The following is a 17,504-nucleotide window of genomic DNA, read 5'->3' on the forward strand; positions in this document are numbered from 1 at the left end:
TCTAAATAGTTACTATTATAATGTACATTTTATAAAAAATAATTGTTTCGTATATATTATTTGATCATTTACTAAATCAGAATAGAATTTTTTTTAATTATTTTATCCCTATAATTTATATGACTTTTGGAAGTTTATACAAAATTTGAAGATCTAAAAATTTCTTAGTCGTGAAACTAATTAATATGATCATAGAGCAAAATAGTAAAATTGATCAACCTATTACTGATTTATTAATCACACTGTGAAACAGAAACCGTCCATCTAATATGGAATGGAAGGAGTACTTGTTATCACACTTATTTTAATGGTATTTAATAAGAACTTTTTTTCCAGTATTTGATATTCGTTTTAGGAATCGATTAATTTAAATTTGTATTGAAAAATTTTACTAAGAGATAAAATATTCTTTACGAAAAACAATTTCATTCTATTCTTTGAATTCGAACTGAATAACTCTAACTAACTAAATGAATACTTACAGCCCATGCATTTTGATAATCAACGTAACGAGAATCGAGTAATTTCAATATACAATGCAGGCAAGTTTGAACAATTGTGCTGTAAAATCAAATATAATGAAAATTTATGCTAGTACTTGAAAAAGTGAAAAAGCTCAAATATCTCATTAATATTTTTTGAAATTTAGGAATTGTAAACGTTCTTTATGTATTCTTGGTTTTCTTAAAGAACGAAAAACAAAAGATTATATTTGATCCAAAAATTCTAATTGAAAAAGCGTTAAAAGTTGTTTGGTATGTAAAAATGATTTTGCAAAATCAAAATTAAAAAAATGACATGAATGAGTTTTTTCTTTAACAACAATAACATAGATGAACCAAACTTGACTCAAAACAAAAAAAAAAAAAACTTTTATAGTTTTTTTCTAAAAGTTTGATGGCATATTCAAATTTTTTTCTTTTTTTTTTTAATAAAAAATATATATATATATATATTAACTATATTTGACCAAAAAAAAAAGAATCTATATTGTGCCATAGGATCTATCACTTTTTACTTAGTTGGGCGTTTGGGGTATCAAACCTCTCTATAAAAAAGGACACCAAACCTCAACAAAGAAAACCAAATTACTCACTACAAACATATACCATCATCCTCTCCAAAAACCAAAAAAATAAATAAAATGGTTACTACCATTACACACGATCCTAGACAAAATCCCAACAACGTAAGAAAAGTTGACCATGACATAGTTGTTGTGGAAGAAATTGAAGGTCTCATTAAAGTTTACAACAATGGCCACATTGAAAGACCACCTATTATCCCAAATGTCCCACCTAATAATTCCCTCCCTCACCTTACATCAAAAGATATCATTTTTCACAATTTATGGTCACGAATTTACCTCCCTAATCCTACCAATAACAAGAAATTACCTTTACTCGTTTATTTTCACGGAGGCGGTTTTTCACTAGGCTCCGCTGCATGGAAATGTTACCATGATTTTTTATCAACTCTTGCTTCGAAAATTGAAATTGTAATTTTATCTGTTAACTATCGCTTAGCACCCGAAAATCGTCTTCCTGCTGCTTACGACGATGGGTTCCACGCTATAACGTGGCTAAAAAATCAAGCTATAGTAAATCCCAAGGAACAAAATTGGTGGTCTAGTAAATGCAATTTTTCAAATATGTTCATTGGTGGTGACAGTGCTGGTGCTAATATTGCTTATCACGTAGCCATTAGGCTCAATAAAAATAATATCAAGCCTTTATATCTAAAAGGGGTTATTTTAATCCAACCATTTTTCGGAGGCGAATCGCGGACTTATTCAGAAAAATATTCAATTCAACCTCCATACTCTGCTTTGAATTTATCTGCTTCCGATACTTATTGGCGAATCGCTTTGCCAGTAGGCTCGAATCGTGATCATCCATGGTGTAACCCGAGATTGAGTGATACTAATAACATAAAACTTCTATCTGTGTTGATCTGTATATCGGAGATGGACATACTCAGAGATAGAAATTTGGAAATGTGTAACATATTGGCGAAAGCTGGAATTAAAGTGGACAAACATGTTTATAATGGTGTAGGACATGCATTTCATATTCTACATAATTCACCACTCTCTCAACCAAGAACTCAAGATATGATGACACATCTCAAGGCTTTTATCTATAATAATAATCAATAAGTTAAGTAAGTATTGATTGGATATGTTGAATGATATTTATTATATATAGTGTGAAAATTAATGTTGTGGAATAATATGTATACTAGAGTGACATATTTATATTTTTATCTAGGCTTCAACGTAACTCTTTTTTGGTGTTTGATGTTTATTCAAGTTTCTATAACATGATGAGGTAGCGACTCGGTATGAATTATGATTAATTTCTTCACTTAGTAGCTATTGATTAAAAAAAATAGTAATATTTTCCAGTAATTTCAACTCATTGTAATATAAAAATAGGATACCTTTTAGTAGAAAATTAGATTACTATGCATAATGAAGATATATTTGGTGTGAGTTTATATTTAGTATTCTATTCCTTAATTATTTGTTTATTTTTTCTTTTTTATTTGTCCAGCAAATTAAGAAAAATAATTTTTTTTCACCTATTATATCTCAATTAATTAATTTTGAAAAATGTAGAATTTCTTGAAAATTTTAAAATTTTAATTTATCTACTTTATAATTAATAGAGGTAAATTGATAATTTCACTATGTCAAACATTATTTTCTTACTAGATATATCAATTTATAAATAGACAAATAATTAGAAATAAATAAAGTAATAACAATATTTATTCAAAATTCAATTTTGCTATCTAACTTAAATTACGAATGAAAAAAAGTTATTTTATCAAGACACTGACACACAATTACGTTTTACCTTTTTTTAGTTGATCTAAAAAATTAATTGTGATTTTTTTTATAATGTTAAATATTAAAAAATTTAGCTGTAATATTAAAAAGTCTGTTAATATTTTTTCATTTTAAAATAAACTTATCATTTTTTCATTTTTAATTAAGAAATATTTAAGCTAAAACATAAAAATATTTAAAAATAAAATAACATAATTTAAAATATATATTTATTTTATCATTTTGATCAAATTGTATTGTAAAGCGATTTTTCTCATTCTTTTATGACAACAAGGACAAGTGAAACAACTTTGTAAAATGGGTGTCGATGCATCCTCAATGTCCAAAAAAAATGAACAAACTTTGTAGTTTGTATCCAAGAATAAGGTCCCACTCGCATTTATTTCATCTCATATTTTTTTTTGAAATAAATTTTTAAAAAATAGGGATATTTTTTTTAAAATGAAGGGAGTACTATATTACAAAAAAGATTTTTTAAATACAAAAATTGACTTATAAATTTTATAGTTTGTAAAAAAATAATTATATCTACTGGCCTTTTATTTCATATATAAATAAAAATTTTAAGTTATATCAATATTTTTTAAACCATTCTCATATATCAATTATTCTCACCAATATAAAGTTTATTATTACTTCAAATCATTTCATATTTTACCATCTATATTCACCAAATTCATTATTGTTTATTCAATTTTTTTACCCAATTAAATTTATTACTACTTCATTTAAATCAATGTATAGTAAAAAAATATTTTTTTTTATCATTATATTGAGTGAACAAGACTAACTATCGTGGTAAGATTGTATCGAATCAATAAAAAAGAAATTTCAAATTTATTTTTGTATTGAACTAAGATTTGAGCGATAAATCTTGTATTTTTAAGAATAACTTTGCGATAGTGTATTATGTGATTTTTGTAAACTTATACTTATTTGATAAAATTGTATAAATATTGAGATAATTTTAATAATTTTACAATTAATTATAAAATTTTCATATTTATAAAAAATACACAATATAAAAAGTCTAAATTATAATTATAAATAGAACTTTAATTTTATTTTATAATTTCGTATTACATGATTAAATGGGGATATATTTTGAGTGATAACTACCCCTTTAATGCAGTAAGAATGACATGAGAAGTGGCCGAGAAAACTTGATGTTTTAAGTTTAGTACTCCATGTTATATTATAATTACTTGTTAGATTCTAATTTTCTTTGGATATTCTAAGTTTTTATCATGTTTAACTTATTAAAGTTTGAATTTGTAGCACTTGATATTACTTATAAGAATTATTTATTATAGATATTTTTGAAATTCTATTTGACGTTAAAAATCTTGGAGATAATACAAATAAAAAAATAAAACATTAAGTCAAGAAAAAGTGAAGATCATGATTTTCTTTCATCATCATATCCATAAAGGTGGATATTTAACAACAAAAGATTTGTTTAAATTATAAATTAATTTTAAAGGATTTATATGACCACTTAAAACTTACAGTATTTTCGTGTTTAAATATTTGATATCGCCTAAATTGTGAATGAAAAATTTCTCCAAAGTCAAAAGTCTTCGATCAAAATTTATTTTTCAAAACATAACTTATATTATCTTGAAAAATAAAAAAAATATATAAAAAATAGATTATAAAACATAATTTTTTTAGTAATAGGCTTACATCTATGTAAGAAAAAAAAGCTAACCAAATAAAATTAGAGCAAAGGAGAAAAAGAAAATTAAAGAAAAACTGAATCGATTTATAGCATCGAAAACAAAAAGAGATAAAACCAAAAAAAAAAAAAGAGACAAAAAGCAAACAAAAAATAATAATAAAAAAAGAAATTACAATATCCATATTGGCATATGGATAAAGCATTTTATAAATTACCCTGTATTTTCATAAATATCTGCCTATAAATAAAACATTCTATAAATTATCATGTATTTTCAAAATATATGTATATATATAAAACATTTTATAAATTACTGTTTATTTTCATAAATATTTGTGTATGGATAAAATATTCTATAAATTACGAATATTTTCATAAATATTTTCATATGGACAAAGTATTCTACAAATTATGAGGCTTTTATCTCTCACTTATTCACCCCAATAAATGAGGAATATGCATTCAATCTTCTTTATATTGCTCCTACTTTGCCGATAAGAAGTCATTTTCTTGTTGATCACAATCATAAAATTATATTTGATAATCACATTCAAAATTTCATTATTGATATACTAATTTATATGAGTTATTATTTATATAGCTGAAATTTCTCCAAAATTGTTGATATAATTTCCCAAAAATGATCTAAAAGCCATGATAGCCATGACCAAATTCCCAATATGTTATGACCTCTTAGACATTACCCTTAGGGCATCCATTTGTGTTAAGCTTGTAATCAACTAATTTAGCCCGTTTCATAAGAATTGATTTTTAGAATGGGTTTAATCCTTGACAATATTTTCATGAAAAGGTTTCAATCAAAGATATTAGAAAAATCAAAATAAGTTCTTACAAGAATAAACATAAAATATGTGATAAGTTTGATAAATATGTAATATGATAAAGAACTATAAATTACATAATAGAACACTATAAATTATCGTGTATGAATAAAACAATATAAATTACAATAAATTATTTTAATAAATCATTGCATATGCATAAAACATCGCGTATGATGCAACACTCTATAAATTCCCGCACATGGATGGAGCAATACTTTATAAATTATTGCGTATGAATAAAGCACTCTATAGATTACCGTAGATGTGTGAAACACTCTATAAATATTGATTCTGGATAAAACATTCCTATAAATTACTGCGTATATATAAAACACTCTATAAAAATTACAGAGTAATAATAAACACTTTATAAATTACTATGTATAGACAAAATACTTTATAAATTACTTGAAGCACTCTATAAATTACTGCTTAGGGATAAAACTTTATAAATTACCGTGTATGAATAAAACATTCTATAAAATTATTGCGTATGGATAAAGTACTATAAAATTAGCACGTATGAAGTCCGAAATAAATTTCTGCATATTTATAAAGCACTATAAATTATCGCATACTGGTGAACCACTAAGATCATCTTCAACCTTATTTTATTTTACTCTCTATTCTCTATCTTTGAAAAGTAAAATAGAGAATGATCTCTCTAACCACTCATTATTTTACCATCTACTCTTCAATTATTGTTCATCCTCTCTATTTTACTTTAGATATTATATTATTATTTTTATTATTTTGTCATTAGCATATTATCTGTCATATAAGACTATTAATTAAATTTATAGTATTAACGATTCTTATAAAATGTAATATAACATTTTTAATAATATTTTATTTTATATATACTACTTTCATCTCGAATTAATAATACTTTTTTTTTCTTCGCTTGTAATACAGTTTGACGTTATTATTAATTTTCATTACGAGGGATGTATAAAATTTAAATGATAAGATAAAAATTTTAATTTAAAAATACATAATATAATAATTTAAATACAAGATAATAATACAATACAATACATAACACAACAATAATTAAGTAATGTGGTAGGTCGTTTGTAGATTTAACAATATTTCAAAAAGAAATTTACGTATGATTTAGAGAAGTCCTAGCTATAATTACGGTTATGCTTGTTAATTTTTTTTCCAATTATTCTTAGTTGGTTTTTTAGAAATTTAGAATAACTTAATATTAAATAAAAAAGTTAAAAAATTTAAATTTTATATTATATGAAAATTATATAGGATAATTATTTGGAAAAAAGAATTTAAAATAAAAAAAGTAAAAATGAAATCAAAATAATAATATAATAATCAAGAATGAGAAAAAAATAAAAATAGAGAATGTTATATTTGGAAAGTAAAATATATATAAATTAGCATCGAGTCGGGCCGACTGCTCTTTCATCTCTTGAAATCGTACACTGCTTCCCTTTCATTCTCTCTGCTACTAATTTTTCCGATTCAAATGAAGAATACTGTCTGCTTACTAAAACCCTAAAGATTTGGTTACGATGGCGAAGAATTTCGTTAGAGATGACGTCCCACTATCAAGATTTGGAGTCTTGGTGGCGCAGTTGGAATCAATAGTGGCATCAGCGTCTCACAAGTCTCCTGACGCTCTCCTCTGTTTTGATCTTCTTTCGGATCTCATATCCGCCATTGCTGAAGAGTCTAAGGTCACTCTCTTTCTCACTTCGCCTCTAGATCTTGATTGACATTCAAAATTTTAACTTCTTGGAATACTCTCAGTTCTTGGAATACACTCGGACATTGTGTATTCACAGTAGAACTCACTCTTCTTTCTGTTGACCAATATGGCGGGAATGGGTTTCTTCTTGATTTTCTGCTCAAATTTAGATGTAATGAATGCATAATTTTGTCTAATTTCAACTTCATTATTAATTAATTTCAAAATTTATATGAATCGTCTTTGATCCAGTTTAACATTATATAGATTTGGTTTTGTGAGATGAGGCGTGTGTGTGGGCTGGGGGAGTTGAATTAGTGGATACCTAAAGTTGTTAAATTTCAGGATTCTATACTGCTGTGTCAAAGGAAATGTGAGGATGCACTTTATTCTCTACTTGTGCTAGGCGCAAGGAAACCGGTGCGTCATTTGGCCTCAGAGGCAATGGCAAGGATTATACAAAAAGGTGACAGTATTTCAATATACTCCAGGGCTAGCAGTTTGCAGGGATTTCTCTCTGATGGAAAGAAGAGCGAGCCTCAACGAATCGCGGGTGCGTCGATAATCACTAAACTTTGATTTCTGTTGTTTATGCTTTAGCTCATTAATAGTTGCACTTAGAACTTGGGATCATTTATTGCAGGATAAATTTCCTCTTTAGTTTTTATCTAGTTATTGTAGCTTCATATAATTGAATCATTTATCTAGAATTCCATATTAGTTTTGTTGTAATTAGTCATTCAAATATGCCCATGTTATCTTTTGCTGGAGAAGTCGAGCTTTATAAAGTTGACAATCCAATAACTATCTTATATGGAAGTAGGATCAATTTTTTCCGTGTCTTTGTTTTCAGGTTACATCTTGTTTTCTTCGTTTTAATTGATATGTAGGATCTATGCCTTGTGATGTTATTTTGCTTGATATGCATTATGAGATATCCTTCAGTATATAAGAGTTGCTATACCGAGTCACTGTATTTTAGGTGCTGCCGAGTGCTTGGGAGAATTGTATCGCTATTTTGGGAGACGAATCACTTCAGGCTTACTTGAAACAACCACGATTGTCACAAAACTACTGAAGTTCAATGAGGTACTGAGATTTCATTATCATTCATTACCCATCCAAAGTACGTTCATGCATGAGTCTCTTTGTTTAGGAATCGAAATTTGCTAGCTTATTCTGTCAATACAATCTAGTTAACTTCCTCAGATTGTGTGAGTCAGGAAGGCATTTAAGTTAATACTGTTCTGTTGGTTGTGTAACTTGATTTGGGTCCTTTCAGAGGGATACTGGTGAAATTGGGTTCTTAAATTGCAGTCCCTTTAAAGCAATTGGGTAACAAAGAAAAGATGACCACCTCCTGAAAGTTGTTTTTTGCTTTTGATAAATCCAGCCTCAACCAAATTATAACTCCCATTGCAGATAATTGAGTAAATGAGTAGCTGAAAGTTAGTATATACTACTACTGTAATAGGACTGAGACATGAGTTGATCAGATATGATTACGCAGTAGACGAGCTTCTATGGTTTTCTGGAGTTGGCATCAGTGGACATCTTGTGCATCTATGGGTATTTTATCAACAAATTGCCATTTCTGTTATCAACATGTGTAACAAATGCACTAGATTATGAAGTCCAGTAATGTTGCAGATATTTCTATTTAAAGTTTTATTTTATTTGCCCCATGTGTTCTACTTTGGGCTCTTTATAAAATTTTCAAAAAAAAGAAAAAGAAAAAGAGCCTGTGGTTATGAGTACTCTGAAGCCTTACTACATCCTTAATGCTATGATCTGCATGGATCACTTAAATACACCATTTCTCCTTCTCAAGCAAAAAAGAATGTAATAAATCCTTAGGTTATGGCTATGATGCACATCAAAATGTCCAACCTAGGATTAGTTTTAGGACTGGTGACTGGTGCACTTGTGGGAGATTGAGATATGTGAGCTGTCATTATAGGCTAAGGGAGCTAAAAAGAGTTTGGTTGATTCATGGAGAACTATTGAGTATTTTGCATTGGTGCATAATAGGTGTTTGTATGTCTCTTTACTTTTTAAATCAGTTGATATTATCAATGTTTTTTGAATAACAATTTAACTGACACACTATAGAGTTTCTGGCTGGAACCTCTGAAGGTCTGTCCATATGTTGCACAAAATCTTCTATTCTTTTTTAAGCTCATGTTAGCTTTTCAAATGTTTATTTGACTTAGAAAAAAAAAGGAACTTATGAAAAGAAAGCGGTTTAGCTTTTCAAACTTGGTATTATATTATATTACAACTTGCTCATTCAGGACTTTGTTAGAGAAGAAGCTTTACAGATGCTTCAAAATGCTTTAGAAGGCTCTGGTGGAGGTGCTGCTGCCTCAGCATATACTGATGCATTTCGTATCATTATGCGAACTGGGGTCGTGGACAAATCATCTATTGTTAGAGTAGCTGCAGCTAGATGTCTAAAAGCATTGGCGAGCATCGGAGGGCCAGGATTAGGGGTTGGAGAACTTGATAATGCTTGTTCTTCTTGTGTCAAGGTTGGTGAATTTCTCTTCTCCTTTGAATTTTCCATTTTAATTGGGATGCTTCTTCTCACCCTATTGGAAGTAAAAACTGAATCTCTAACTCTGTATTTTGCAGGCCCTTGAAGATCCTATATCGTCCATAAGGGATGCATTCGCCGAAGCTTTGGGAGCATTGCTTGGTCTTGGGATGAATCCTGATGCACAGGTTGTAAGTGCTTTTGATAAAATAACATGATCTCATTAAAAGAAGTAAAATGATGTAATAAATAGAGAAATGTACCAAGACAAGGGAACCTAGAAAAAGAAAGGAAACAAAATCTGGGCAAAAAATGGAGAAGGAGATAAATATAGCCTAAGTGTTTTTAAAAGATCTATATTGCTTGTTCTCACTTTGCTTATGCTCATTAGGTACAACCAAGGGGAAAAAGTCATTTTACTCCCAAGAAACTTGATGGGGGTTTAGAGAGACACTTAACTTTTCCATTTGTAAAAGGTACATCTAACATCATCCCCATATTTTTCAGTTAAGCTGTAATATATATAATTCAATTGTCCGAAAAGTCATTGCAGTGAACTAAGGTCTTAAACACATCAATCATTGGGATCAGAATGTGGAAAGGTGGCATGTGCTCCTGATTTAGAGCATTAGTCGCAATATATACTGGTGTCTCATTTTCCGATGCATCTTTCCCTGAGGGAATTAATTGTCTTATAGAAACACAACTAGTTTTAGTCATGTTTTAGTAAAAAAGTCTATTAGTATCCAATTTCAAACAAGAAATAGAGAGCTTCTTTCTCGTTGCGGTTCTCAGTTTGCTCATCTGTCATAAATAATAATAATTGAGCAATGGCAAAGTTGATTGTACTGCTCCTCCATTGTAATGATGAGGGGATCTGTCTAGGTCAAACAACAGTATCCTTATTAGATACAAATCCACAACCAAAGGAGATCCCTTCTTGGACCAATCCATTGTTTTTGAAACATCTTTTTTAGCTGTCTTTGAAACATCTTTTTTAACTGTCTGATAAATAAAGTAATTCTCATTGAGAAGTCAGATTTAAAATATTCCATGAATCTTTCTTGGTCTTATGTTTGCAAACTGTAACTTGACATGTGTTTGTCCTCCTCCTTCCCACACAATTATCATGCTTCATGATTCTTTGTTTCAGTGCTTGTATTGCTTTTGCTTGAATATCTTGGGAAGATTTTTCAGTGATATTTCAGTCTCTGATAAGTTGATAAATTGCAGCTAGTGGGCCTCGGGCGAAAGTTCTGCGAGTTGGCCTAACCTTGTCGTGGGTTTCTTTTCTCCAGGTACAATGAATCAATAAATCCTCTATTATATTTGAACTTTCTTTCCCTCGCCTCCCCCTTGGGATAGTGGATAAACAATTTATACTGTTTTGGAATATCAAATTAACATATGCACGTGGATGTCTGTGCATGTTTTTTTATGTGCATATTTTTGTAGTCATCAAGGAAGTCATTGTCCTCTTTTGATATAAAAAGGATTTAATGTCCCAACTCCTCAATAACTGAAGCTGGGAAAAGGAGGACAAATTTGTCTTATGAAAGTTTTGTGCATATATAATATATTGACATTGTATTTTATCAAATATAGAGACTGTCTTTGGATCTTTTGTCTTGAAAAACAAAAGTTGTCTGTTGATGTGCTTATTTTTCTTTTAATATCTCAGCTCCTTGGTGCAATCTATATGATAGAATCTTTTATTACAGCCCCCTTCCGCCCAAACCAAAAACAAGAAGAATTTAATGCAAAATATGTAAGCAGAACATACCATTGATGAGTTCCTCTTTTCAGGCAATCCGCCTGAAGTATCTTCACCCTGATACTGAGCTTGAAAAGTACATCTTTCTAGTAATGGACATGCTTCGTGCTGATAGTTCGTTTGATGCTCAAGCACTGGTATGTAGTGCATTCTTACTCCACAATTTTCATTCAATTTTGGCATATTTATTTAACTAGTTGGTCAACTTGTCTCCTTGCTATATTTTCCTTTTAACTGCTGCTGAAGTGAAGGAGATTGTTCGTTCCACTCCAGGAAGCAAATGATGAAGTGTTCAATTTCTAATTGCTAATGTACAACTAATCTTGGTTATAGCCCTCCCCTCAGGCCCTCACCCGTTTTTATTTATTTGCACTAGATTACTATTCCATGTAACGCGTTTGTGCTGTTTCTGAATGAGAGAATTCTCATCATTACGTTAAATGAGCTAAGAATGCTTAAGATCAACAATTTCTTCGTAGCTTCTGAAAATGTCTTATGGATGTCAGTATATGAAATAAAATTTACATCTGTAAGATACTTGACTGAAGCCTAGATTTCAGTTGATAATTCTGGAAATCTGATCATTTTGCATGCTATTTGTGGAACTTGAATTTGATGGATATAAACATCAATCAAAATGCTTATGATTTCCATGGACATTCTAATTTGATTTGTAAACAGAATAAAAAATCTATGCTATGATACTACATATTATCTCTTAAAAATCATGTTTATATGTACAAAGTTGCTCATACCAACTTTGCTCTAGTGTGGACTCACCAACTCCCAATAGCTAATGAACTTTGAAGCATGACGTCTTGTTTGTTAAAAAAAGCTGAAGGAAAGTGTGATACGACCACCAAAAGGTAAGTTCCTAGATTCTCATCTCAAAATGCCAAAATCTGAGACTGGTGTCTATTCAACTCGTATCCACTTGGTCTTTACATTAAATATTATTGCAGTGTTTTATCATCTTCATTGCTTTGTAATATATGTTTTTCGATTTCAAGATTTTGACTCAATGTCCTCACCAATTTAATTGATTACTGAAGGCCTGCATTTTATACATCCTTCGAGTGGGCATAACTGATCAAATGAGCGAACCTACTCAGAGAGGCCTGTTGGTTATTTTGGGCAAACAGGTTGTCCCTTGTGAATTGTTTTCTGAATTTTTTTTTGTTGAAGTTCTTGGTGGTAATTTAGATGGATCTTCTGCAGTGTGTTGTCACCTGATTTACTCTGACAGTTGCTTTCTGCAGCTTCAATCTCCTGATGCTACTCCTTCCATGCGAGTTGCTGCTTTGCGGACCATGTCATATGCTTTGAAAACTCTAGGGGAGGTGAAGGACAGTTTTCTCTGCTTTGCATATGTTCATTTGTTATTTGCCACTTTATTAACACATGGACGATTTGCTTGGTCTACTTACTATCTCTGGTTGGGGATTCTATGCAGCCTGATTTTGATTGGTTTATTCAAGACTGGAAACTTGTACTACCTATGACCTTTTGACATTTTTGCACTCATGGGATCATTTCTTACTGATAAGTAATGAAACCTTTTTTTGCCAGAAAATGAGAAATCATGTTTACAAGTTGTACACTAGTTTTACCGAGAGAAGATTGTTTTTACGCGCTTCACAATCATCTACAAGTGAGTGTCATGTGTAGTCTACGTGAAAACCTCCAAAGTCATTTGCAATTGCATACTTTAGATCCCTCTTCTCCTTCAAGAACTATTGGATCTCGTTGGCATCGTGTTGTATTATCTGACAGCACAAGGTAGGGAATGCCCTTCATGTATAAATCAATATTCCTGGGAGCATTCATCAATTCTGTTTCTTATTTCTAGTGCATCTATTTACACATGTTTCTTTTTACCAATAACATGTACTGTACATCAATACTTTAGCCAATCTTTCACTTCACCAAAAAAAAACTTTAGCCAATCTTTCATATCAGGAACCTTTAATCCTTCATCTCAAGTCTCAACTGTACTTAATTGAACACAACTAGATTCCTGAGTTCACAACAATATGCTGTTTGTGGAATATATCTCGCTGTGGTCAATATTATATGGGTCAGTAAGCTCACAGCGGGGTTGGGATTGATGACGATATCCAATAGACTGAGGAAATTGTGGACAGAGTTGCTTTTCTTGCATCTGTTTATACTCACAATCAGAGTGGATGAACTTTTTATATGTATTAGTAGCTTTTCTCGTTCAAGATGTTATGTCCATTTCAACAGCTGTGCTCAATCCAAATGAATAGGGGTGCATGGCAGCTTATGTACAAATGTTAACATTAATTTACTGAATTCAAAAATTAATGAGACATCAAGTTAATCTCTGTATACTTTTCAATACAAGTCTGAATACATAGACTAACATGTGAACTTGTCCGGATTTTCATCTAGAAACCTATGACCTATTGTACACCTGTTTTATGCTCAAACTGTGCCTGTTATGTTTTATCACTTTATGAATCATTTGATACTCGATAGATTTTTACCAGATTGTTGCTTTAACAAATACTGCTAGAGTCCAGGGAAACGTAAACAGTTTTCACAAAAAACTGCTGGAGGGTCTCATGGAAATTAAGAAAATGAATTTGAAGGGTAATGTATTTTACGTTCCACATTAGCTATTCCATGAGGTTTATCAGATAGTTAATTAAGTTCTTTAGCATTGGGAGGTTTGGTCTGAATCACGAGGATTTAATTTTTCTATGTGAGAGTGGGAATTTCATCTTAACCTACCCGTGCTTGAAAACTATAATATGTTGAGCAAGAATCTGCCTGCTGATGTTATTACTCATCTTTGCTTGGCTGATATTCACCTATATACTTCTTCAACAGGGTTGAAGCAGGGAGGTGATAGGTCTTTGAGTTATCTGCTTCTAGGATGAATTGATTTGAGCTTATTGCTTCACTTAGCGAAATTCATATTTGCCTCTGCATACGTTTTTTCCCTGAAGAAGCTTTTGGTCTATGATTAGTCTGTTTAGATTGCTTTGTAGAAGTAGTTATTGGTTAGTAAATGGTATGCTCGTTATGCAGGTTCCTGCTGAATTTAAGGATGTTCTTGATAACACAGTTGTTTCTGCAGTTTCCCATCATGCACCATTGGTAAGCTTCTACTAGGTTGAGGTTTCCTTGATATGGGAATAAATACTAGAATGTTTCAAGACTTGAGTTTTCAAGGACAAATACATAAAGAAAATCTATAAATCAGGTGCCATAAGCCAGTTGTGTCTAACAAAGTATGCAATTTATTTTAACTTTGCAGAAATGACTTTTATTTCTATTTTGGTGCTAAATAGGTGTAACTTATGATGACAAATAAGCAAAAATGTTATTGCTTGAGAAAACCAGCACTAAGATAGCACACACATGGTACTAGGTTAGATCCGGGTATGTACGAGGCACACATATGCCAATCGAAGGCGTATATTTGTGTATTTTTTTCATAAAAAAAAGAGGTGTCTATTTGGTCACTTGGTAAACTAAGATCTCTTTCTTGTAGTTGGTGGCAATGTTAGGGGGGCTATCTAGGTATTTCACCTATTTACAATATTCTTGACACGGACTAGCTCTGAGGTTGAGTTAGCCCATTAGTGAAGGATGTAAGGGATCCTGTTTATGTCTTTGGACTTGTAATATTTGCTTATATACTTCCAAGTTGGAACACCCAAGGTCTTTTATTGAATCCGTCATTTACTTAGTTCATAGGTGGTCTAGCTGCCTAATCATCTTCTGACCCCTTGATTATTTCTTTATTAGGTGCGTGTTGAGGCTGCTTTGACCTTACGTGCATTAGCTGAGGTTGATCCTACATGTATTGGTGGTTTGATTTCTTATGCAATAACAATGCTTGGAGCAGTTAGAGATAATATTTCATTTGAAAAGGTAAAGCCAAAATAAATACATGGTGCACAATTCTTTAGTTTGTCCTGTCTCTATCAGTTGGGTTTAATTTTGCATTTCTCAGTTCTTTTGGTTGTCACGATGTTTGTATCTGTTAAACATTTTTAACCAATCACTCCAAACTGCATGCCTTGGTGGAAATAGGTAATGCATGTCTTGTCAAACTGTGATTATAGACCATACACTAGGCCAGCCAACCACATCGCTAATTGCTAAATGTAAAGATGTTAGTCTCGAATTCTCTGGAATGGAACTTAGGTTGGTTTGCCTCCTTGTCTTAGTACTGAAGTCTTGGTTCACCTATTAATTATTGTGATTCTGCGTTTACTTCCCTTGCTTCATTTCTTATGACATTGTTTTCATTTTGAGATGTTCTTACATTTATCAGTAATATTAGTTTATGCTACTTTTAGACTTCAGATTTATCTAATTATTTGAATTATAAACTTTTACGGTCATATTTTCTCAATCATACTTTTTAACCTTTACTTTAGCCTCTTTGTCTCTCTCTCTCTCTCTATATATATATATATGTATATATATATATATATATTCTTGAGAAAAAATACTTTAATATTTTCTTCCATTCCTCTAATGGAATATGCAAGTCAATTTAACATTTTGAACTCTATTTCCATTCAAATATCTTTGAATGAAAATGAAAATAGTGGCAACGTTTATTAGAAGTGTTACCAAGCCTATATGGGTTTCAGTTCTCTGTATTACTTACATATTCAAGATCCTATGCAGAAACTGCATCGTGGTGCCTTCACACTTAATTATAAACAACAACAACATACCCAATGTAATTATAAAGACCAGGTTATAGTTCTGTCTGGATGGTTGGTTTGAGGAATAAGAAGGAAACAAGAAAAATAATAAGAAGGTTAATACATCTCTCAGTCTGATTATGAAATTCTGGCTTATTGTTTTCCATTCACTTCCTTCTCTTACCATCATAAGCATGGACCCTTAAGATTCCACCCCAACATGGTCGTCATTATTGTTTTATTCTAGGTAGTAACACCATAGATGATAAACTTACATGTATTTGGGGATTGAATGAACCTTTCAGCATATAATTCAACCACTTGCTGTCTGGAATTAAAACATAAGCATAATGGAAATATATGGTGTCAACCTTACGAGTCCGAAGTACTGATCAGAAGAAAAAGCATTTGAACTCAGGAGTCTATTTGGGCAGCTATTAATAATTGCCACTTTTGTACTTTTTTTTTTTGTGATTTTAGTTGTATTAAAGAGGTAAAATTTTTGCGTCAGCTCCTTGTTTTTTTTTTTTGAGAAGTCTAGTAAGATTTAGCTGCTCTTTTTTTTGGATGTCTTACTGTCTTTGGTTGTATTCTCTATGTTTTGCTTAAAGGATCTCTCCCTGCTCAATGATAAGCGGGCTGAAGTGTGTCGTGATATTAGGGAGCAAACTTTTTGTTTGATTATGTCGCTGAGGAGTCTGTATTTCTTATATTACATTCTTCTCCATCTTGAATTAGGTTTTTCCCTATAACTAGGTGAATCTAATGGAATTCTTTACTTAGTTTAGCTAAACTAAAAGATTCCACTGCTCAGAGTCTAGATAAATTCTCCAATTAAAACGAAATACCAGAACGGGTTTTTTCCCCTCTATTTTGGAAGAGTGGTAGAAGATTTGTTTGTGCTAGTGATTTGTTTATCATCATCATCATCTCTCCTTTGTTGTTACTCTTTTTGTGGTGAAACTATACAAAGAGTGGAGGACCTAGTAGGAAAATATGGTTATGCAAATGATCTCCCATCATCTGCACTAAGAATCTCGTAGGTGCATAAAAGTTGGCCAAAAACCAAAACAAAACCTCAGTTGCAGTAATTCATTTTCTGCTCCTTCAAAAGCTCGCCTATTCCTTTCTCTCAAAGGAGCTATGCCCCATGCCTGACATTTTCTCTCCTCCTGAAGCCCAGTTGTGCATTGCATTCTATGCAGGGACTAATCGGTTTAATGGACTATTTTTCTGTGTGATTTACAGGGAACTAATCTAAAGTATGAGCTGGAGTGTCTAGATGGTCAGGCTGCAGTTTTGGCAGCTTTGGTGTCTATTTCTCCAAGCTTGCCTCTTGGTTATCCATCTCGGTAATGACTTCCTTTTTTTTATTTCTAAGCTTTATCTCTCCCTCCCTCAACTCCCCCCCC

The 17,504-nt window shown here is 31.2% G+C and overlaps 2 protein-coding genes across 5 annotated transcripts in view; both read left to right on the forward strand.

Moving 5' to 3' along the window:
• The first annotated feature begins 1,071 nt into the window (after positions 1–1,071).
• LOC107010639 (probable carboxylesterase 17) lies at positions 1,072–2,282 on the forward strand. Its single transcript, XM_015209917.2, has one exon. The coding sequence runs from the start codon at positions 1,145–1,147 to the stop codon at positions 2,156–2,158; it is 1,014 nt and encodes a 337-aa protein (XP_015065403.1). The 5' UTR covers positions 1,072–1,144; the 3' UTR covers positions 2,159–2,282.
• A 4,507-nt stretch (positions 2,283–6,789) lies between these two features.
• The window catches only part of LOC107010964 (protein SWEETIE), a 32,483-nt gene continuing 21,768 nt past the window's right edge, over positions 6,790–17,504 (forward strand). The window contains exons 1-13 of one of the 4 annotated variants that reach the window (XM_015210243.2): positions 6,790–7,077; positions 7,434–7,641; positions 8,071–8,177; positions 9,383–9,619; positions 9,723–9,815; positions 10,016–10,100; positions 10,858–10,922; positions 11,431–11,535; positions 12,451–12,540; positions 12,658–12,738; positions 14,456–14,524; positions 15,179–15,304; positions 17,341–17,444. In XM_015210243.2, the coding sequence (XP_015065729.1) occupies positions 6,913–7,077; positions 7,434–7,641; positions 8,071–8,177; positions 9,383–9,619; positions 9,723–9,815; positions 10,016–10,100; positions 10,858–10,922; positions 11,431–11,535; positions 12,451–12,540; positions 12,658–12,738; positions 14,456–14,524; positions 15,179–15,304; positions 17,341–17,444 (1,535 nt within the window). In that variant the 5' untranslated portion in view covers positions 6,790–6,912. Of the gene's footprint in view, positions 7,078–7,433; positions 7,642–8,070; positions 8,178–9,382; positions 9,620–9,722; positions 9,816–10,015; positions 10,101–10,857; positions 10,923–11,430; positions 11,536–12,444; positions 12,541–12,644; positions 12,739–13,133; positions 13,178–14,455; positions 14,525–15,178; positions 15,305–17,340; positions 17,445–17,504 lie in introns of those variants that run through there. The other 3 variants (XM_015210244.2, XM_027914644.1, XM_027914645.1) reach the window with 3 other exon arrangements.

This window comes from Solanum pennellii, chromosome 2 (genome assembly GCF_001406875.1).
Source record: "Solanum pennellii chromosome 2, SPENNV200".
NCBI classification, from domain to species: Eukaryota; Viridiplantae; Streptophyta; class Magnoliopsida; order Solanales; family Solanaceae; genus Solanum; species Solanum pennellii.